Source organism: Numenius arquata, chromosome 7 (assembly GCF_964106895.1).
Source record: "Numenius arquata chromosome 7, bNumArq3.hap1.1, whole genome shotgun sequence".
Classification (NCBI taxonomy): Eukaryota; Metazoa; Chordata; class Aves; order Charadriiformes; family Scolopacidae; genus Numenius; species Numenius arquata.
Window position 1 is genome coordinate 15,615,875 of NC_133582.1, and position 22,179 is coordinate 15,638,053.

Here is a 22,179-nt window from a genome sequence, read left to right on the forward strand (position 1 = left end):
TAACATGAGTAAGTCAAACACAGTGATTCCTTGCTTAGCTGAATAAGGCAAAATGTCCTGATTGTCCATTTGAACCACAACTAGAGGTACCTGGAAAGGGTAGTTCCAATTCAATAGAAAAGAAATAATTTTGAAAAAAACCCACACAATTTCCTGCAAAATGAAAACCCAAATTTTGTTTAACAGATATTAAAAGAACATATTATTTTCACCTTTTCAAAATATTTTCTGAATTCATCAAACTGCAAAAACCTGGGCAGCTTAAAAAATCTAAGTGTGACCAGAGCTGGAGAGTCTTGCGAATGTGCCATCTGAGACAGTGTACTTGGAAGGCTGCTCCAAAGTGGATAGATTATGGGTTTGTATCAGCCTAGCCGGCAAACTGCTTTCTTGAAGAAAATTCCAATTTTGCAGAGATTTAACTTGTCAGAAAGTCATTCAAATGGAAAGTTTCCAACCAGTATCAGTCAGAACCAATTTCTTCTTTCAGAAATAGCTCAGAAAACTCCTTCTTTCATATGGCCCTCAACTTCAGAGGATTTATATATAATATAAAAAATACTGAATTCTACTCATATATTCCCTTCACTGCATGTTCTTTTAGTTTTTATTTAATGCACAACTGTAACAACTTCTGTAGCATTTTATAAGTTGAAGTGACAGCAATTACTTCAGTTAAATAACCTAAAGCAAATAAGATAGCTTCAAAGACCGCAAAACACCTTATTCACCTGATTCACTTGACTGTTTTTCTAATTCCAACCTATTTTTCACTGCTGTTGTAGCCTCTTCTACTGTATCCCTTCGCACTTGCTCAATGTTTTCTTCTCTTAATTCTTCCATATGAGGTTGAATGAGTTTGGCCATATCAAGAACCTAGGGAAATTATTTGAAAAACTAAAAATATCACAGAAGAGAAATAAAGCATCTGGTCCAACTTCTATTTAATGAAATAAATTTGGAAAAGCTTGGCAACTTTCAGAAAAATTGACATATAATTCAAGTGCAGGGGTTTTATCTTGTGGAAAAAATAATTTATAATTTCTAATTTTCATTTACATTGAATTACCTTAGATACAAATGTTATTCATAATATTACTGTGCTAAGACAAATAATTGACACATAAAAAAAATATTTTTGAAATTTAGCTACTTTTATATAAATTATTTTCACTAAATTACTATGTTTCCTCTGTAGTGTGCATGTTAATAACACAACAGGAATAAGAATGTGCTTAACTGACTCCCAAGCCTCAGCTGATACCTTTGTTACGCAAGACATTTATAAACCTACCTTTCCTTTATATTTGTGTGCAATTAGGTTACAAATAGTTGTTCTTCCAGAGAATGGAGGACCAAATACTAGTACTTTACAAGGAGGAAGTGGCATTGGTGGTAACAGGTAAGGCCGTGGATTCAACATAAATGCTTTCAATGCCTCTGGGGATGACAGTACGTACATTTTACCTAGAAAACTTAAAACAGAAGAGAAGCTAACAGATACAGGCAGTTATCTTATAAAATAGAAATAAAAATAAAAGGTGTCAAATTCTGCTAACCTGACAGCTAAGTCTGGGTTTCCCATTACAATATCACCTTCCTTTAGAGCCACAGGACATGCTTGGCCCCACCTGCTTCTATGCCATCGATATCTGCGTGCAATTAGTGCGCAAGATGACAGAACCCGGAAAAGTTCATCCTGTTTATTAAAACAGCAATAACAGCACATTTAATTTTTGTCTGAAGCTACATATGCCTTGTTCCCAGCCCTTTTAAAAATATTTTTTGGAAAATAAGCAAACCTAAAAAGAAACCCACATCATGCTTTTTAGAATATTTTTAAAAATTTACATATTTTTGAATTGTAGGACAATTTTAAGGAGAAACTATTTACTTTTTCCATTTTATTTGATAACAATAGTACTTAAAATAGTTTCTGTAGGCTTTATTTATTATTTTCAGAAATTTAAAATTATAAAGAGGTACAAACTAGTCATCTATTGAAGATGACAGAAATGGCCAAGATTTCTTCAAAAGGGGATGAAAAAAGGACCATGGTCTGTGTGGGGGAATAGCAAGGCCAAAATATCTCTTTTAGGCATGCAGAAATGTCATGCGACACAAGTAAGTTTATTAGACCTTTTTACAGAGGGTGAATAGTGAATGAATCCTAAAGTTTATGGTGATTCTAAATTATTCAGAGAAGTACATACAAGTGCTGGCTATGAAGAACTGAATCTAGGAAGCCAGGCATCAAAATAGCAGTTTTACACAGAAAATGATGAGTTGTCACTGACTGTCACTACTCAGGATTAGATCTTGGAATTATAATACATGCATCCAGGAAAACATCTGGTCAATGCCCAAGAGCAGTCAGAAAACCAACCTGAACATTCAGGATGTTTAGCAAAGAGAGAACAGAAGATAAAGTTTTATTTTGTTATTGTATAAATCCTGCCATCATTTTTACTGCTATGCGCATTCTGCTACCCTAATATCAAAAAGTACACAGTAGAATTAGAAAAATTTCAGAAAAAGGTAATATGACTGATCAATCACACAAAAAATTTTTCATGTAAGAAGAAACAAGATTAGACTGGAACTCTTCAGACCAGAACAAGATAGCTGCATAAGAACAGGACAGAAGTCTGAAATCATGAGCAGATTAATATGCCCTATTAAAAGGCAGATACAGAGAATAAAACTATTTACTGACTTTTGCATATCAACTGAAGGACACTGAGCTAAAAGATGGCAGGTGCAACACAAAGGGAAGCAATTCTGTATATAATGTCAAGTTAAGCGGCAGACCTCCTTGCCCCAAATACTGTGGATGCTAAAAGCTTACACACAGACAAACACACAGACTAACTAAATAATAAATATAGATGACCTCTGACACAGAAAGTCCTTCACTTGTGAATTGGTCAAGGACTGAGAAAACAGAAAAGTGAAGGGAGAGATGTTTCTCTGAAAATGTATAGCAGGGTCTCCCATTTACAGTTCCGTTTATATAGCCAAAGTTTTGTTTAAGAAACAGGAAAGATGACTGCAAGTGAATATAGGCGAAGACATTTATGCAGACTTCTGTTTCTCAGTTTTAAGGGACACAAATTACAGTTGTCATGATTCAGAAAAAATCAGCACTGACCTGTCACGTTCTAATTAATTACAGAAGATACAATGTATGTGATTTCAGCTATGCAGGATGTTGCTAAATTTGTATTAGCATGTTGTTTCTCATTCAGGAAAAGAGTAAAGACTGAGCTAAGAGTCAGCTGTTGAGGTTGTTATTCCTTGGCTAAAGTTTCGTTATTTTCTTGGAAGGAATTCATTCTTCCCTTACTGCTAAAACAAATATTTTGTTCAAAATTTTATTATAATCGCCTAATTATTTTTTTTAATGACAGCCTTTTTTCTTTTCATACTCTTTTACATGGATTTCAGTCCCAGAATTACCGTAAATTCACATTTTAGAAAATCAAGGCTCAAAAAATGCCCTTATTGCATGGTTAAACAATCTGGTTGCTGTGAAACAAAGATGTTATAAGCTTACAGCAGAAAAGAAAATATATTTTAATAATTATTACAGTCAATCAAGAAAAGCACACTTACATTTTCCAGTCCCTCCAGCGTTTCTTCTTGCTGACTTTGAAGTCTAGTTACGGGAGCTCCATTTCGAACACCCAGAAATTGAAGTCGAACTACCACTGACTGAAGAGAAAATAATTCTTGACTTAGTGCTAATCCGAAGTGCTTTTGTGATCTGAAAGGACCCCCAAAGTATTTCTGAAATTGTAACTCATTATTTATATAATGGCTACATATACACTAAGGCCCAGTTTCTAGCTTGGAGTCAAGCTAGTTATTGAGCTGAGTTTTAACAAGCTACATAGTAGATACAGGTAGTGCAAAATGCTGAACCACAGCCTCATTATGTTGTGAATCTCAAGCCTTCTAAAGGAATAGACTGTGAAGGATTCTTTCCCATAAAGCAGTGGAAATATTCAGAAAATCTCCAATCTGAAAATGGGGAAAATCTCTTTAGGAGATGAGATTATGCACACTCAGAAGTAATACAGCTTTGGGTAATTTATTTAAAAAGATACGTGAACCAGATGTCTGCCAGTCAAAATCAGATGCTATTAAATTTAATTGAAGTATTTCCTAAATGTAATCTTACTTGTATGCAAGTGTTCTTTAAATGAAAAAGCAAATTTTGTCGTGTTTGGACTAGTTACATACTTTGCCTTACTTATAGGTAAAGTGGTTGGAATCATTGGAATCATTGGAATCATTAACAACTTGATTGCCTTTACTATAAATCTTCTGTTGCAATGTTCACAAACATTATAAACGAGAAAATTTTATGTTCCAGCTCTGCAAAATTAATTGTTTTTTTTTTTTCCATAGGACTACTCTTGATAGTAAAGTTAAGCATAAATTGAAATAATACTTACAGAATTGTAATTGATTCAATTTGTTTCTAACAACAGAGGGGAAACTGCAGGAGCAGCTCACTTCCTACATTGTCAAAGACAACCTCTCAATTCATTTTCAACCTTATAGTTTAGGTTCTGATTTGAAGCAACTCTTATTTCTGATCAGAGGATAAGATTATTTACATTCCAATTTTATCATTGCAGGTTTTTTAAGAGGGAGAATGAGTTACTATGTTATGAGCTAAAAATCTAGACACAAGCTCTCAGCAGAATTGTTAAAAGAATTAAGTGCCTTCTATTACAGTGTAAAACAATAACAAAGTTCATTAAAATTCTGCCATTATTTTAGACATCAACACAAAATAAGTCAATTCTGTAAGTACATAGTACTGAAAATGTTTTAAGTTCTCATGTTAATAATGATATTTTACACTAATACACAAAATAAAGAGCTAAAACCAGATGGATATACTACAAGAGTTTGTAGCCTCCTTGAAAATATGTAGCATATATGTAAGCCTGGGGGCGGTGCAGTGAATCTTAGAATTGTTTTAATAGAGCAACAAAAGCAAGCATTGCAAAGGTCATGTTTTCTAATAGTAATTAAATGAGTTTAAAATTTTGCCAACACCTTAATAAAGAAAACAATCTACAGAATTGAGAAATTATTCCCTAACGGGGGTTAACTAAGCTGGTGCATAGCTTACGACAAAGAGATCGTCTGGTTGCTGATTTCCATCCAGTTCAATAAGATACTGGGAATCATGTTCAGCCATCAAGTCCTGTTTAAGAACAAAGACATACACGTCAACTGAGTATAGTTAACCAGATAATGACATCGAAGCTCATCCTGGTCTTATACATATCAAAGGCTGGACTCCTGTGGACTTCAGCAAAACTAAGATTCATTGTACTGGTGACTTGTAAAATCTTCTGGAGGGAAACTTTTATTCGGTGATGGATAAATACAGAGAGAATTCCAAAACTGGAGTTACAATAGGTTCAGAAAAAAAAAGATTAGATATCCTAGCTCAAATGCAAGACAGCTACAAAGTATCTAGATACAGTAACATTTCGTGTATGAATCAACTTCTGATTGTCTAACTACCTTAATTCTCTGCTGGAAAACAGTGACAATATCAATTAACAGATTTCTTGGAAATATCAGCCATGAGACCAATCTTTTCATTTTGGTCCTGACTCTCAGTTTCTGTAACATTTGGACGATATATTTGATTTTTTTTTTACTTCCAGTTTTCCCGTTAGTAAATAAGAAATTAGACTAAAATAGGTATCCCATGTCTGTTGTTAATGTCTCTGAGGACTGTGAACACTCACTGTTTCTGACAGATGTTGGTCTAACCCCAACCCCAAAAAAGCCTAGTGAAGGTGACTTCACAGCTTTCTAGGTAATCTGTTCCAGTTCTTTGCTACACTTATGGTCAGAGTTCATTTCTTTGCATCTAGTCTAAGTCTTCTATACTATACATTATTTGTCCTGTCTTTGGCAGAAATAGATAACTAATTACTTCTTTCTAACACTCTTCTGCAGAGAAGAAAATAGTTTGTGTTTCTCATATACAATGGTCTTATTAGTACATCCATAATATTTGCTTTTGTATGATAGCAGCACATTTATTGACTAGTTTATGGCTAACTAAAATCCCACAGATTGCAGATTGTCTGCAGTAGCTTGCTGTAACCAATTATTTCATGTTGTTGTTGTACATTAGGTTTCCTCCCTAACTGTAATAATTTCACATTTATTTCTACTCAATTTTATCCTAACAACTTATCAAGAAATCAAAGTCTGTTCCCCAAAGTTCTTTCTATCTACCTATCCCAGCACAGTGCAAACTGCACATCCTATAAGCTTTCTTTTAATTTTTTTTTATTTTTTATTTTCATCATCTGAACCTCTACCTGGGCCAACAATAGGCTGCTATATTCTTTTAATGTATCAGTGGACCACTAAGTATGTTCACCAACACATTTATCATTTGTGAAGCCTAAGTAAGACTTACCAACTGGTGTCGAAAGTGTTGGAAGTTTGCTGTATGTTCTAAAGTAATTTAATCTAAGCAAACTAATGGAAACTTGCTTAAGAGAAACACGTGAGATTGTATAATGATTAAAGATATGACATTTTCTGCTTTCCCTTTCACAGACTTGTTATTCTAGCAAAGAACATTATGCAAAGAACATTTACACAATTTTATCTATAGGTTTATTTAATCCATAGGGAATTGAAGGGCATAAATAAAAAGTAATTGTCAAGTTTGCAGCAAATGAGGCTTTTCCAGTTGCTCATACCAAGAGATTAAAAAAAGAAAAAAGAAAAGAACAAATTATTGCTTTGGACCTGGGTGGGTTTTTTGGTGTTTTTTCTTTTTTTTTCCATTTGGTTGGTTTGGGGTTTTTGGGGGGATAGACATAGTAAATCCAATTTTCCTGAACACAACAAGGAAAGAAAAAAACAATGTACGGTTGCAGAAATTAAATAGGTGATAAAGCAAACTGATGGGCTAAGTATTTGGTATATAAATCTGCAGGTAGTGAAGCTGGAGAGGAAGTGAACTTATTGGAGTGGAAGGCAATGGATGCAAAGAGCAGATTTCTTATGGGACTGCATGCTAGAATGGACTCTGGTAATAATGATGGTACACTGGGCTCTTTAAGTACTTCACTTCCTAGATTAAGGAAGCGTTTGCGGTGGCAGGTATGGTTTCACTTTTAAAACTCAAAGTGGATTACTTTATCTTGACTACAGAGTAGAAACAACCTACAGATGACAAATTTGTACCATTGATTTCAGTATGAATTTCAGATCTTGGGGATATGTTGTAGCATGCCTTGTGCCCACCTCCATACAATAAATCTCAAACTAAAAAAAGTAAAAAATCGTGCAAGATATTTTAAACAATCTTTTGTTATGCATAATCATAACATTTTGCTTTTTCTTACTTCTAAAGGATGTAGCATTATATCCTTATACATTCCAATTCTTTCCTCAGCATTTTCAAGAATATCTTCAGGCCTCTGCACTAATTGATGCAAAAATTTTGACATCTTAAGTGGGTCTTCTGCAGCCTGCAGAATGAAAAGTTAAATACTTCAAGATACAGAAATAAACAAATGTACTAAGCTAATTTTTGTCTTTACTCAAGGGTAAATAAAGTAGCTTTCCAGGGTATTGCAATGAGTATTAGCCCAGTGATTGCCGACAGTGATCCTATCTTGATGAAGTGCAGTTTCTGCAAATTGAGAGGAATGTGCCTAGAACTTGCACTGATAACTCTCTGGCCAGAATTATAAACCAGAACAATTCAACCTGAATTCAAAATTAATAACTTCATGAAAAAAAAAAAAAAAAGAAAATCCTTTTGTAGTAGTCTAACACCAAAACCAGAAAACAAACAATAAACAAAAATTAAGAACTCTTATTTGCTTAGACCAAGAAACAGACAATATAGAGTTATCGTTATTCTGATACACCCTTTTAACTTACAGCAAGAAACAATTCAGTGACTTCTGAGTTAGTGACTGAATCCAGGTTAAGCTATACAATAATCACCATTTCCTGTCATTTAAACCTACCATTTAATTATTATCCCACATCTCTTAAAGCAGAACAGAAACTAAATTAAGATTAGAGTTCAGAAAAATTAATTCATAATGTAGTACGGTGATATTTTAGAATATTGGAATTTGTTCTGCTTTGTCTAGAGTACATTATAATACTCTGCACTATTTAGAAATTAGCAATATTTACCTCCTCTTCTTCCTGCTCTTCATCTTCTTCTTCATCCTCTTCTTCATGCTGATCTTTCTCTTTTTTATGCTTTTCAATAATGTTAGGATCCCACTGGCTCCTCTGATATACCTGCCCTGAATGAGGGTGTTGCCTTTGTCCTGATATTCTTTGGCATAAGTCATAGTCTGAACACTAGTAAGGAATAATTATAAGGAAATCGTGTATTTATTGTACTGCTATAATAATATTACTTTCCTGAAACTGCAGAATGAGGAGTAGGAATCTGTTTGGCAAATATTTGGATTCATAAACCACTTCTCCAATAACATTATTAACAAACACAAAATTTTCAAAAGCAGCAAGTATTAAACAAAGACTTGCATAGTTTTTCCCCACCAGCATGTTACATTCTATATCAGGAGTGTAGCCACTACTTGAGCACATTTTACAATGCAAGTTTTACCTTGGGGTATAACAAGTGTAGGTGTAGTTTATGGGTAAAAGTATTTTGCAGACAGGCTTGTGATTGCTCTTGCAATTAATGCCAAAGTGGTTTGGACTTGAGCAAGATTAAGTCAATTTTACTGGGTGCCTCTGACCTCTCAGAGCTCTACTGTTACCCAAAAGCATAGTGCCATTGTGTCAGAGGATAAAGGAGTTCAGCAGTTTGGAGCTCTGGAAAAGTAAGCAACAGTCTTTCCATAGAAAGCCCTGCAGACACAAATTTGGTTTAACATTAAACACAGGTAAATCTGGATGTGGTCTGTGGTGGTAAAGTTATTAATATTTAAGATTTGAGAGGTCTTCCTGAGAAATTTATCCTAACTAAAACATTCCTAACTAAACATGAACAGGGGAGTAGAGGGGGAGATGCTGTCTGAATGTTTGCTCATTGTGATCGAAGTTAATAAAGCTTCTATCTGACCTGTCCTAAATTGTACTCGCATTAATATGCACTTGGAGTCCCCAGATCTCCAACAAATCTTAAGATGGGTATCTGAAAATTCTACTATGGAATTAGGGGTGGGGCACAACAGAAAATAAATAATCACTCTTCCTTTCTAAATCACTAACATCTTCATAACATATATGAAAAACCCGAGATAACAAGAAAATATTGTAGTTGTTAAGGTCAAATTATTACAGAAATGGAAAATTGATTTCTACAGAAAATATAGATCTTTTGAAATCACATTGCTAGCAATATGAACACTGTAATCATTTTCCCAGGTATCCCTTGAAATATTACAATACTTCAGGATATTTATATAATTTTATGGTGAGTCATATAGCTGACTGCTATATGACATAGCACATTTTGAAATAGGGAAGGAGAAGTTTGATCAGATATGGTTCTTTTTTCAAAGGTGTATCTTCTGTCCTTTTTCTTGGAGAGACAAAATTTCTCTAAACTGGTCTGCCTATAGCAGTATTTCATTATTCCCAGAGTTATCTAGAATCTCCCTTCTTCCTTTCTTTTTGATATACTAAAAATGGTTACAATTCTGACATATCTGTGAAAACAGCTTGAACCCACTGAAATCAAAGGCAAAATTATTCATTTGACTTTGGGGCAATGATTTTTAATGAGCATTCAGTCTCAGTTTTCTTCCCAGAGGAGAAGATGATATAACTACATGAAGTCAAGAATTCTGTTTTGTTTCTAGTGCAGTTAGTATCCCTCTTCTATTTTTACTTTGCACATGAAACTACACAACATATATTCTCAAGAACTGGCATTTCTCCCTGTCTGGTATTAACACAAAGAAGGACTTTCTGTAGCTGAAAAAAATAAAAGCTGCCTGAAAAGTAGCACAAAAATATGTTTCTCTGATGTTTTAAGATCTTTCCATGAGCAAATAAAAAAAGGTTTGAAGTAGACATTCACAAATTTTCAATATGCGTGGTCAAACTAAGTCTCAAAAGTATGGAATATGAAGAATCTTGTCAATAAAACAAACATGGACTCAAATCTGGCAGTGATAGACTAGGTCCACACACTGAAGCTTAGCATCTGACAAACCACATAGATATGACAACTAGAATCAAAATCCCAGTAATAGCTGGGGACAACCTGGAGAATGGCACAGGCCTAGGGCCTTTCCCAGTGGGCAGTATGGACATAGCCACCCCACTCTGACTCACAAGACAGGTTAGCTGTGTTCTGCCAAAGTAGTTGGCCTGATGTCTGAAGAGTCGCTCTTCTCTTGTTTTATTAACTAATATGGACATAGCCAAGAAGTCCATTCTTTTAAGATACATTGAGAAAGTCCTCTAAATCCTACATTAACAATGATTTATGTTTCTCTGGTTATATCAGAGTCACTTTTGTAATGTATCTGGTATGTCACACTACTACTCATGCAGAAATTGAGTTTTGTAAATGAGATGAATTAATAATGACTAAGAAGCAGTTTCACAACTAGTGAGTAAAAAATAAAACAATTTGCTTTTAACTTCCATATGTAAAAAGTTTCTTCCTGAAATATATGACTGGCAGATGTACATGCATCCAAAACCCCATAAAATCATGTCATTCAAAGTTTTCTTTGAATGTAAACCTGTATCTTCTAACTGGTAGAGCTGCAAAGACTGTAACTGCTACTGAAGTTTTAGATGCTCATTATTTTACATGAGCGATGCTTATAATGGAACAAACTAGTGTAATTCCATTCCAATATAAAAGACAACAATCTCTCTTTCCTCAATAAATATTATACTCAAACGCACAAGGGAAAATAATACCTTTTGAGTTATACAGCAAATGAATTTACTAATAGTTAGGAAAATTACTAGCAAGTTACTGAAGGTGACATTACCTTAATGTTAATCAGGAGATCTGGTTTTAATTTTAGATTCTTTATTTTCTCTATTTGCTGTGAAACAGTCATGTATTCCTCTGAGAGAGAAGGAAATCCACTGAGAATATAACCTGCCAAATACATTTTATGAAATATATATATTTTTAGAAGGTTATTTCAAATATAGGACTAATTATCTCCTTTAAACAATACATCTATTTATTGGCACAATTTTAAACCATGTACATGACATTGCACTATTAAAAAAATTGCGCACCCCTGTCTACTTCAGAAGAAATACAGATAAAAAAGTGTGTTGTTTTCAACTTGATATAGGACTTAAGTTTGTTAACTTAGTTAAGAAATATAAGAAATATGTAGACATTAAAGATCATACTCAGATGACCTGCTTCACGTGCCTAGCTCAGACATTGTAGTGACTAAAAAGTAACAAGCTTTTAGTGACCATTTTTGCAACTAATAGACTTTGTAAAAGGCATTGCAAAAACTAGCCACTGTATGATACAAAGCATTTAAACTAGGAGACTAGGCTTTCTATACAACCTTCAAAGGTCTTCTCTTCTATGGACAATAAAAGGAATCTGAACTCCCTTATGAAGAAAGGCTGAGAGAGCTGGGACTCTTTAGCCTGGAGAAGAGAAGGCTGAGGGGAGACCTTATCAATGCTTATAAGTATCTAAAGGGTGGGTTGAAGGAGGAGGGAGCCAGACTCTTCAGTGGTTGCCAGTGAGAGGACGAGGGGCAAAGGGCACAAGTTGGAACATAGGAGGTTCCACTCAAATATGAGAAAAATAACTTCTTCACGGTGAGGGTGACAGAGCACTGGAACAGGCTGCCCAGGGAGGTCGTGGAGTCCCCTTCTTTGGAGATTTTCAAGACCCGCCTGGATGCAGTCCTGAGTAACATGTTCTACCATGCTCCAGGCAATCCTGCTTCGGCAGGGGAGTTGGACTAGATGATCTCTATGGTCCCTTCCAACTCTAAAAATTCAGTGAAATTCAGTGAAACTCTGAGATACATAGTGCTCCTGGATATTAAATCCTCTCCAAAGGAGACACTACGCACACAGTATGCATACTGAGGCACCTGGTAACATCCATTCGCTCAGGATTCACAATGCTGAGCTCTCTTTGGCAAACAGACATCAACTGCATATGACAAGCAGGACTGTAATAATACCCTTTTCCTAGTATTAGAGTGCTCAGGTCCATGGATGAACTTGTGGCTTCAAGTTCCTAGGACACAACTATAAATAATAACGGCTGCATGCAGTGCAGTAAGAACTACTGTACAGCAAGGAACTCAACATTTGAGACCAGAATGTGAGACTAAACAAGAATCAGGTGGATTTGTTCTAGCCTAATAATGAGAATATTCCCTTAGAGAAATGATGCATGCTCCAAATGCTTAGAATTTTATGTGAAAACATATAAATGCAAGTCTATGCAGCACTAAAACAGAAGCAGTCTTTCCAAGAGGTATTAGGACTGACGATGGCTCCTTCATTGGGGAGCTACTATCCACAGATGCAAAACTTATAGCAGAGGATAAGCAAGAGAAAGCATAATGTGTCGTCCTTCCTCTAGAAAATTAAAATCCTGGATTCCAAGTTGTTGATACCTTCAGAGAATTCTAACAGGCAGTGAGACACGGGGAATCTGGACAGCCTCTGCTTATCAATGCATCCCAGATAACAGCTGAGATGTGATGAATGGGAGTATAACATGGGAAAAGATTAACCCAAACTGTTTGTTCCCTGACAAAATGTTTGCCCCCCAAACTGATAATGTTGTGAGGAGACTAACAACGATGAAGTTTTCCTAAGGCCACCATCAACTAGATCAAATAGTACCCAGGGGATTACCAAGAAGCTTTTGAGGAGAGAAGGAGCCATCTTGAAAAGAAGCGTTAAAATTTGTGACTGGAGAAAGAGACCTTAGAGTGAGAACAAGGTAAAAAAACAGCAGCCAAAACAGGTCTGATGTGCAAACCCTCTACAACCCTCTGTCTAGGCCTGACAGAGCAGCCTCCCTGTTGGGTGCTGCGACTAACTTGCATTTCAACTACTGGACTGACAGAACAGGGTTAAACACATATTGACCCACACCTTGAGTGTATGTACGTGAGCTCATGGGGAGCTTTCTCACTGGTGTGTGAATTAATAGACTGTAGGAAATGGCACAGACAAAGCTAAATCATCCACATTTGCCACAGAGAGTGTGTTTAAATAGGTGAACGTGCATTCTCAGAAAAGGGAATGTGTTCTTTTAATTTCCACCCATCCACAGAGGGCTTGCATGCATAACCATGCAACTTTGAGTATACTCTTTGGAATTAGTTTCAGGAGGGTGTTTAGAAATTTGTAGGTGTTTATTAATACTTGGCAAGTGCCTAGTGCTGTGGCTTGTCTGTTGTGTAGCTGATAATGAACCTTTTAATTGATCACCAGTTCACTGATTGTCTGTTAATTGCTTGCCATTAATAAATCAATAAACAACTTTGGTCCTGATTTGATTTAAATCATGCTAATTGAGCAGTTTTCCTCTGTGATAATGGCATAGCTTTTTCCTTTTCAAGTATTGCTTAGGTTAACATGATATGAACTTCTGGTTGTTTTCTTGTTCTATTAAAAAAATAAATCAGCAAGTATATCAGCTACACAGAAGTTATAATTCTGTATGTTCTTACCTACAATACCCTAAAAACCAAGTAAAGTTTGGTTATTTTTCAGTCTCTACGTTATTTTAAAAAAAGACATGGTTTATTTCAAGAAATATCTTAGAAGCTTCATATTTGACCTCCTTCAGGAGAAAAAAAAAATAATCTGGTATAATTTTTAAATATTATCAGTGGCTCTAGCATTTCTGAGTATCTCTAACACATCATTCTCCAACATAATATGTTTATAGTATTTAAGTAAGAAGAATATAATTGAAAAGAATTCCTCATTGTGTGTACTGTTTAGAAACTAGTATTTTACAAAATGTTAGAAGTTAAAACCTCAGCCTCTCACACAACACTGTTTCTAAAACCTTTAATGAATAATGAATAGCGAATTGACTGATTAGTTCCTGCTGAAAGCCTACTTAAGATTTCCAAGGATTATAATAAGATAACAGTTGCTAAATGAAAAGTGATTAGAACTAGAAAATACTTAACAAAATTTGGGTTTGGAGATGAGTTCTAGTTGGTAGAAAAAATAGTGAGGATGTAGGTTATTCTATTCCTTGCTAATTTGGGGCACCTGTAATACAGAAAATGGCTTGGCTGAAAGAACCAAATTTTTATCAAGTTTATAGTCATGTTTACAGTCTCTAGGATCTCTGCGGTCCTCTGTGATATACACATCTTAAGCACTCATCATCAGACTGGCTCAAAAAGGGGAGGGAACTCAAATGACACAGACATCTCTTTAGGCTTTTACTAAAGTTCTGACACAGTGATTACGAGACTGGTATTTCTGCTACTACATCTTCCCTCAAATTTTGTTTCCTCATCTTTTTTTTTTTTAATTTCTTCCCTATTTCTCTGTCTTTTGCCTACTGTTTTAAAAGCCTTACCAGGTAAGGCTGCATCTTTTGCAAAACTTAACATTTTCTTTGCACTACACCTGTCTCTCTCCTATAGTGGAAATTTCAAATAAAAGTCAGCACCAGAAAAAGAAACAACATTTTCTTTTTCTTTCTTTCCACTTAGCAGTATATTTGTTTTTCTCTTCAGGAAAGCAGGTTCAGATTCCTGCAAGATCTGCAGCACTAGTCTTAACATGCTCAAATGACATAATCTTTCCTCAAAAAGAAGAATTATTACCACTACCAATACTGTTCTCATCCAACTTACTCTCAGTGACAGAATGCAATGGGAAAAAACAACGTTGTAAGAAAAAAAAAACCAACAAAAACCACACCCAAAACTGTGATACTTTGCATTTTAAATAGTCTGTTTTCCTTCTTTTTCATTATTTTAAATGTTTGAAATGTTTTTGCTACTGAGTTTTTGTTGTTGTTGTTGTTATTGTTATAGATAATTATTTAAGCAAAAAAAAATAAATCTGTATTTTAAATCCTAGAACTTTTTTAACCATATAATATTGTCAAATGGGAGCCATAGCAATACTTAAAATTTGGGGCAGATTCATTTTCTCAAAATTAACACAACATAGGATTGGTATGACACTTTTTGAACTCCCATACTGGTAAATTAATCCCTAAATACACACTCAGTTTACAGATATTCCGCAACCTGAGGAGCACAAGATGGCACCTTCTAATACAAATTAATTATATTTGAGCAGTAATGGAAGTAAAGTGTGTCAAAATTAAATCTAGCTCATTCTAAGAAGTTTAGGGTATCAATATACTTACCATAATGAGCAACTTCTGGCGACTCAATCTTTTTCAGAATCATTTCTGTAACCAGTTCTTCAGAAACACTTTGACCTTTAAAAAGCAATTCTTGACACTAAGGTAAAATGCAAAACATAGTCTTACTTAATATATAGTTGTCAAGAATGTGATGAAACTTAGTAGAAGATTAGACCTTTACCTTAAGACCATATTCTGTTTCTTCCTGAATATTCGTTTGAATTACTTCCAAAGCTGAGAAAGCACATCAGACAGAATAAAAGTAAAATAATTTATATACAGACATGTAGATGCAGAGGTACATACATTCTCACACACACATACAAATATGTATAGTGCTTCAAGCAACCAGACTATTTTTGAATGAAAAGCCATTGTATTTAGCGCCATTATTATATTTTGTCCATCCAGAACTTGGCGCCTTCTGGCAATGTATGGGTAGATGTTTTTCCCTACAGTTTAGCCCTATATATACTACAGACAAATGCATAACAGCAGCCTTGCCAGATTATTTTAACTACTGATTTATATCAAATTAGCATTACTGCTGTGTAATCCAGAGATGCATATTTGAGCTCAAACACTTCCCAAATTTTAAAACCAAGTTTTAGAAAAAAGAACTGTTTAGATACACAGAGTTGTGCGTCTAAAAGGCTTTTATAAAAGGACTTCAGGGCCTTTAGAAAACCCCTTAAAAACCCAATCGTTACATAGTTGAGTTATCTAATATTAAATAAATACTAAATTTGACACCCATCAATTTTACCATACTATAATTAATCTTCAGGTAAAGATACTTCATTTCATAAATAAGCCTGTGTATTCACAGGAATATGAAGTATAACACCGTCCGCTAGAGGGCAAAACAACAAAAAATACTAGGGGGCACCTTTTAAAGATAAAAGTGTAATGAAATCGATATATAAAGCGTTAATTCATAATCAGAACAACTGTACACATATATACCATAAAATTGGATTTATAATTTGGTGTCCCCAAAAAGGCACTCAAGAAATTGTTTCATAGTTAAGGTTACTATGTGCTTTGTTTTCTTCTACTTAAAAAGAGCATATTAGCCTTCAAACTGGTAGGACAAATCTGGTGGAAAAGTTTTCTTTGTTCCTAAAACTTAAGTGAATGACTCAAGATTTGTGAATTATAATGTCACAGATACAAAAACATTATCAGGACTTTCAAATAATTACAGATTTTTAAATTTTTTTAGTTACTGCTGACAAAATTAGTACAAAATAAAACAATTCTTTTTAGCAGGAACCTACTTTTTTATTGTGATGTCTTGAAACACAAAAAAAAAATCTCTAATGATGTGTTGTTAGGGAATAAGATAATGTTGTAAGCAAGAGGTATTACGCAATAGATATTCAAAAATCTTTGATGAGAGGGACTGTCAGAAATGGAGCTGGAGAGCTTAGAAAATGAAATGGTATCTTGTATTCTGGTAAATGCATGGTGGGAGAAATAAACTACATCTTCTGAAGTAAGCCATCAGATATTTTTCTTCTAGAAATTTGGAAGTGCCAGCTCCCATTCCTTCCATTCTTAAATGGACACAAAAGCTACGCTTCTGTTTCCTGGAGTACATTATCCGCCTTGTTTTAGGCACTGCACAAACAGAAGGATCCTCCTATTTTTTCATGGTCTGTGTAGGAAAATCTCTGTGCTCTCTGGAGTTGAATGAGTTGCCTCCACGTGAACAAGAAGGGTCACGTGAATCATCTTCCAGTACTGGGAAAAGAACTTGATTATTATGTGTTACCTATATTCTCTTCTGGAGAAAAAAAAATAATTAAAAAGTGATTTCCTAAGCTTCTCTATAACTAAAAGGCTGTATTTCAGCACTTGCATTTCTGGCAAAATGGTTACGCGGTCCTTATCAGTATTCTAAACCAAAAGATATTATGAAGCCAATACAATGTTACAAATATGATGTATGCTTACCTTCTATGAAAATGCATTTCCATATTTGTGCTAGCTTTCTAGCTAATGTTTTCTTTCCAGAACCCTTAAAATGAAAATACACATTTAAAAGAAAAACAGGCAGAAGGAAAAAAACCCAAACATATTACACAGTAGAGTATATATTTTCTTATGATAAAAACAATTAAAAGCCACCATCAGGATTGAAGCCTCTGACTTATGCACTGGGCAAAAACAAACACTCTTTTTAATACCGTCCTCTATTTTATATAGCATAGGATTGCTAATATACTGTTACTGACCTTTGCAGTTAATTATTTCAAAAATAATTACACTGACTTTATTTCTGAGTAACTCTATCTAAAACTCAGCTATGATTTGTGCATAAATTCCTATGAGAAACTCTTTAGGACTGAAATTTATTATCTTCAGGTCTCAAAGCAAATTATGATGCAAACCTGTTCAGCCGTAGGGATAGTATGTTTTGACTAAAACAATGAATACGTAAAAACTGCCCTTGTTAGTTAAAAAATCTGGTTTATATACTGACAAAACATTTATTTTATCACTTACATGAATCCCTTGGAACAAACATAACCAAGAGTAATGACGCCTCTTAATGTATGGCTACCTGAATGGGATTTTGCAGAACTCACCATCTCCCACCCTTGGGATTATGCCCTTTTTTCAAGGGCATACAAGAAGACCTTTTTCATCAGTCTGTTTGCCCTAAATAAATTTTGTGATAAAGAAATAGTAAAAAACCATAAATAAATCACACTCCCAGTTAACAGTGCATCGGCAAACACTCCAGCCTCGTCATACCTTACATCTTAGAGATGTGGATATGTGTGTTTCATTTTGCTTTAATGGCATTATGCTTTTAGCTTCAAAGAAGTATCTTATTTACAATAGATGCTCTACACATCAGACATATAAATAAAAGATATTATAATAAAAATAGAATATTTAATTCCCTGTCCTCTTGGCCAGGCCTGTGCAATTTCAACCCTTTGTTAAAATTTGCAATAATATCAAGTATCTACTGAAGGCAATGATTTCAGATAAGAATATAAACTTCTTTTTTTTTGTTTTGCATTGTCTTTCAATGAGTATTTTATGATGGTTTGGTCTATAAAAATGTAAAGTTACCTTTTTCATGTACCTAACAGAAATCACACATGAATGCAGAGGGCAAGCTGCTAGAGGACCTTGTGTTCACACTTTCATTGCAGCTTCCAGAGCACCAGTGGTGTGTTTAAGCATATACCAGATTCAGTATAGACATAAGGCAAGCTTGCACCAAAAAAGAACCCCCTTTAGTGAACTAAGACACTAATGTAAAACCACCTGTAGAGTCTCCTGCATTTGAGAAAAAAATCTGAGAAGTTTTTGATTACAAAACATCAATGGAGGCCAGAAATTATTTGAGAAAAAGAGAGACCTTGAATTATAGTTAAAATATAGTACAAATTTCCCTATCAGGACACCTTGATGGATTTCAGTTATTCCCAAATAAATGACATATAATTATGTCAAAGTTCATTTACATATGTAATATCTCATTGCATGTTTTTAAGTCAGTACATTAACCTGAAGGTTCTTTTATGCCTATTTATGTCTTTAACCCGCTGAGTTTTTTTAAAAGTTAGAATACTGAAATAACATAAAAACAGTCCAGTTGCTGATGTGAAAAGCAAAGAAACTTTTTGACCAACACGTGACTTTTAATTACAGTAACACTTCTAATTGTAATTGAATGGTCACTCAGGCCAAAAACTGGCCTCATTAAGATCAGAATCTTTACCACACTCTGCAGGGTTTGCAAAGTGGAAAAGATAAAAAGTAGGTCTTTGATCTTTTTAGCAATGTTACTAAACTAATGTTTTGAAAGGAAAAGTAAAATTGTTAGCAGAATATCTGAAGAAAAAACTTCTATTAGACATCTTACTGGCTTTCCAAGGATAATTAAGCAAGCAGGCTTGGACAACAGAAAGGATTTTTCAGCTTCGTCTTCATTGAAGATGTCTACAAAGGGCTGATGATGTTTTTCCTCTTGTGAAGCCATATATTATCTAAGATTGGGAGAAAAAAAAAAGCTTGTTATAAAATACAGTAGCTTACATATGTGTAAAATGGCACATACTTTAAAGTGGAACTGAATAATAATGTGATACAAGGCAAATTGCTTTGTTAGAAAAGCTGTTATAAGAAGAAAAACCATTAGAGAACATACACAATGCATCCATTACCAAGAGAAGAGTCACTTCTGAAAAGTGAGGGATTGTTGGAACCACCCCTGATACCCAGCTGCAACTACATGGTTGTTGATAATGACCTCTTCCTGACTCTCAAACTGTCTGTAGCTCTTTTTTAAACAGCAGGTAGTTGTTTCATTGCCTTTTTCTTCCTGTTCCAATTACCACACAGTTGTAACTTCTCTCTGGTCCCTGAAATGGACCATGGCCCTGCTAAGACTTTCAGTTCTGAGCTTCAGACACGGAAGAGCCCCATTCTGGTCAATGGAACTACTTGCTATGTCCACAGCTAGGTACACAAATAAGGTTTTGCAGAATTAAATCATAGTTCACGATCTGTTCTGCAATTCTCTCATAAATCCCAGCTCTTCCAGGACTGCAAGAGATCGCACACCCAGGGCTACGCAACAGAGTGAAACACAAACAAGTTTCTCGTTAAGGTAAGCTGGAGCAAAATTTGGGTGGCCTTTCAAACAAATGGAGTCACGAGGAGCTCAATGAAGCGTGGTTTGAAGAACACAACCCTCGCTTTCTTTAGAGGGTTACTTAAGTCTCAAACCCCAAATCCCCACCCCCTCCAGTCATTTTTAAATTAAAAAAAACTTCAGCATGAAAATCTGAAAAGGTCCGTTTTGAAACATGAAATCAAAGCATTCTGACACTTTTGGAGTAAGACCTTCTGAACGGTAAGGGACAGCATTTTAAGGGACAGACCAACCCTCCGTTTCTCTCAGGGAAACTCACTGGCTGAACTTCACCTGGTGTTCCTGGCAGTTTCTCTCCTTCCCAAGCCTTGACAATTAAGGGGCGACTTCCCAATTACAATAACCACCCCAACCGAACCAAAGAAACAAACCGGACCCCCCCGCCCTGATGAAATGCCTGGCACGGCCTTGCTTCCCCTCCCGGCCCCGCCAGCAGGCCCCTGCCCGGCAGCGCCCGGGCGATGCCCGCGGCCTGTTCCCCTCAGGGCCGTGGGGGCAGGTGACGGTGAGGGGGACGTCACTTACGTCGAGCGAAGTGCGGGGTGACGGGGGGGGGGGCGGGAGTGAGGGCGCAACGGCCGCCGCCACCGGTTTGTGTACCCCGGTAACCCGGGCAACCGACGAGCTCCGCCCCCCTCCCCTTAGCCCCGCCCCCTCGGGAAGAGGATGAAGGCGGGGAGGGGGACGGCGCTTCGGAGCTGTTCCCGGTGCTGACCCCGCAGCCAGCGGGGCCCGGCGGGAGCGGCGGCGACTGCCGCCTCGGCTCCCCGGCCTGCCCCGACTGCCCGCCCCCGCCGCACCGCCGACGGGGGGCCACGCGTGAGGCGGCTCCCCGGCGGGCGCCAGCGCAGGCGCCCTCTCTCCCCGCTGCACGAGCGCGCCTGCGCGGTGGCGTGCCGGCACTTCCGGTTCCCACCCGTCCCGGCAGTGGGCCGTTGGGGCTGGTTCTCGGTCTCTAGCCCCGTCGCGTCCCCCCACCTCGTCCCCCCACCTCGTCCCGGCGGGAGCTCAGCTTCTCCCTCCCTCGGCTGTTGGCCGGCAGCCCCCCTCCGCCCCGCCTGCCCCCGCCGTGCCTTGTACCGGGGCAAGGCCCGAGCCCTGCGCTGCCGCCATGCCGGCGGCCGCCGCCCCCATGATCAGCTCCGTGCAGAAGCTGGTGCTGTACGAGACCAGGGCTGTAAGTAGCGTCTGCCCCGCCGCCGCTCCCGGGGGGGGGGGGGCGAGAGGAGCCCCGCCCGGCCACAGCGGGCGCTGCCGGCCGTGAGGCCGGGATGTTTAGGCCCCGCAGCCCTGGTGGTGCCGGTGGCGGTGTTGGCGCAGCGACCGGGTTGTTCCCGCTCAGCCGGGCTCACGGGGCTGACTCCTGCTGTGGCGAATTAAAACTGGGCAGCCGAAGCTGTCCAGAATTAAAGAATTAGGGTTTCTAGTTCAGAATTTAAACAGGATGGCCGAAGTGCTTACCACCCGTGCCTGGCTACTTACTTCTTCTGAGGGATTTCAGTTCTCACGTGAAGCAGCTCCCAGGGTTTTCAGTCTGACCTCTGGCCGTAAACTGTTGATTTTTAGCATTCCTGAATATTCTGCTGCAGAATCCCTAGGGCTGTGCTGGTCACAGTACTCCGCCATGGGCAAAAGGGGGTTGGAGCTTGAAGTGCTGATCGCTTCTTTAGCCATGTGATGAGCATGTGAGCCAGAATGCGATTGTTGGTGTAAATGACCTGAGGTAATAGCACTGAGTTTATTATCCCTTTAGCTCCCAACCAAATGTCCCTGGATCGTCTCTCTGGTTTCATAGTATGTTTTTTCACTGAAGGTAGTTTTGGGTAGAGTTTGGTACCACGGCTTTAAGCGCAACAGTTAGCTCCAGTTCTAGGTTCAGATGTTTCCTGCAGTGATAATAGATAGTTTCCTTGCTGAAGCCAGTGGAACCTCTTGAGAACATACCAAAATGGCAGATTAAAGCATGCAGGATTATTGGTACCAGTAAATGCAAAAATTGAGATTACTCTTGCTTTCCAGGATGTTACTTGTTTTCACGTATGCCTAAAGAAATTTTGATGGCCGCCTTAATCTGTCTTTCTCAGCATTGCTGGAAAATGCTGTTTGTTATTTTATT

General features: G+C 37.1%; 2 protein-coding genes across 2 annotated transcripts in view; one reads left to right on the top strand and one right to left on the bottom strand.

The window, feature by feature from the left end:
• AK9 (adenylate kinase 9) overlaps window positions 1–19,388 on the bottom strand; it is a 61,547-nt gene extending 42,159 nt beyond the window's left edge. Inside the window, exons 1-12 of the mRNA XM_074150826.1 lie at window positions 19,272–19,388; window positions 17,342–17,405; window positions 15,564–15,616; window positions 15,383–15,479; window positions 11,016–11,128; window positions 8,215–8,388; window positions 7,407–7,532; window positions 5,150–5,224; window positions 3,616–3,714; window positions 1,560–1,699; window positions 1,295–1,475; window positions 732–876 (exon numbers count right to left, since the gene is read on the bottom strand). Coding sequence (XP_074006927.1) covers window positions 732–876; window positions 1,295–1,475; window positions 1,560–1,699; window positions 3,616–3,714; window positions 5,150–5,224; window positions 7,407–7,532; window positions 8,215–8,388; window positions 11,016–11,128; window positions 15,383–15,479; window positions 15,564–15,616; window positions 17,342–17,405; window positions 19,272–19,388 — 1,384 coding nt within the window. The remainder of the gene's footprint in view (window positions 1–731; window positions 877–1,294; window positions 1,476–1,559; window positions 1,700–3,615; window positions 3,715–5,149; window positions 5,225–7,406; window positions 7,533–8,214; window positions 8,389–11,015; window positions 11,129–15,382; window positions 15,480–15,563; window positions 15,617–17,341; window positions 17,406–19,271) is intronic.
• A 1,786-nt stretch (window positions 19,389–21,174) lies between these two features.
• The window catches only part of FIG4 (FIG4 phosphoinositide 5-phosphatase), a 63,010-nt gene continuing 62,005 nt past the window's right edge, over window positions 21,175–22,179 (top strand). The window contains exon 1 of the mRNA XM_074150623.1: window positions 21,175–21,240. Within this exon, the coding sequence (XP_074006724.1) occupies window positions 21,175–21,240 (66 nt within the window). The remainder of the gene's footprint in view (window positions 21,241–22,179) is intronic.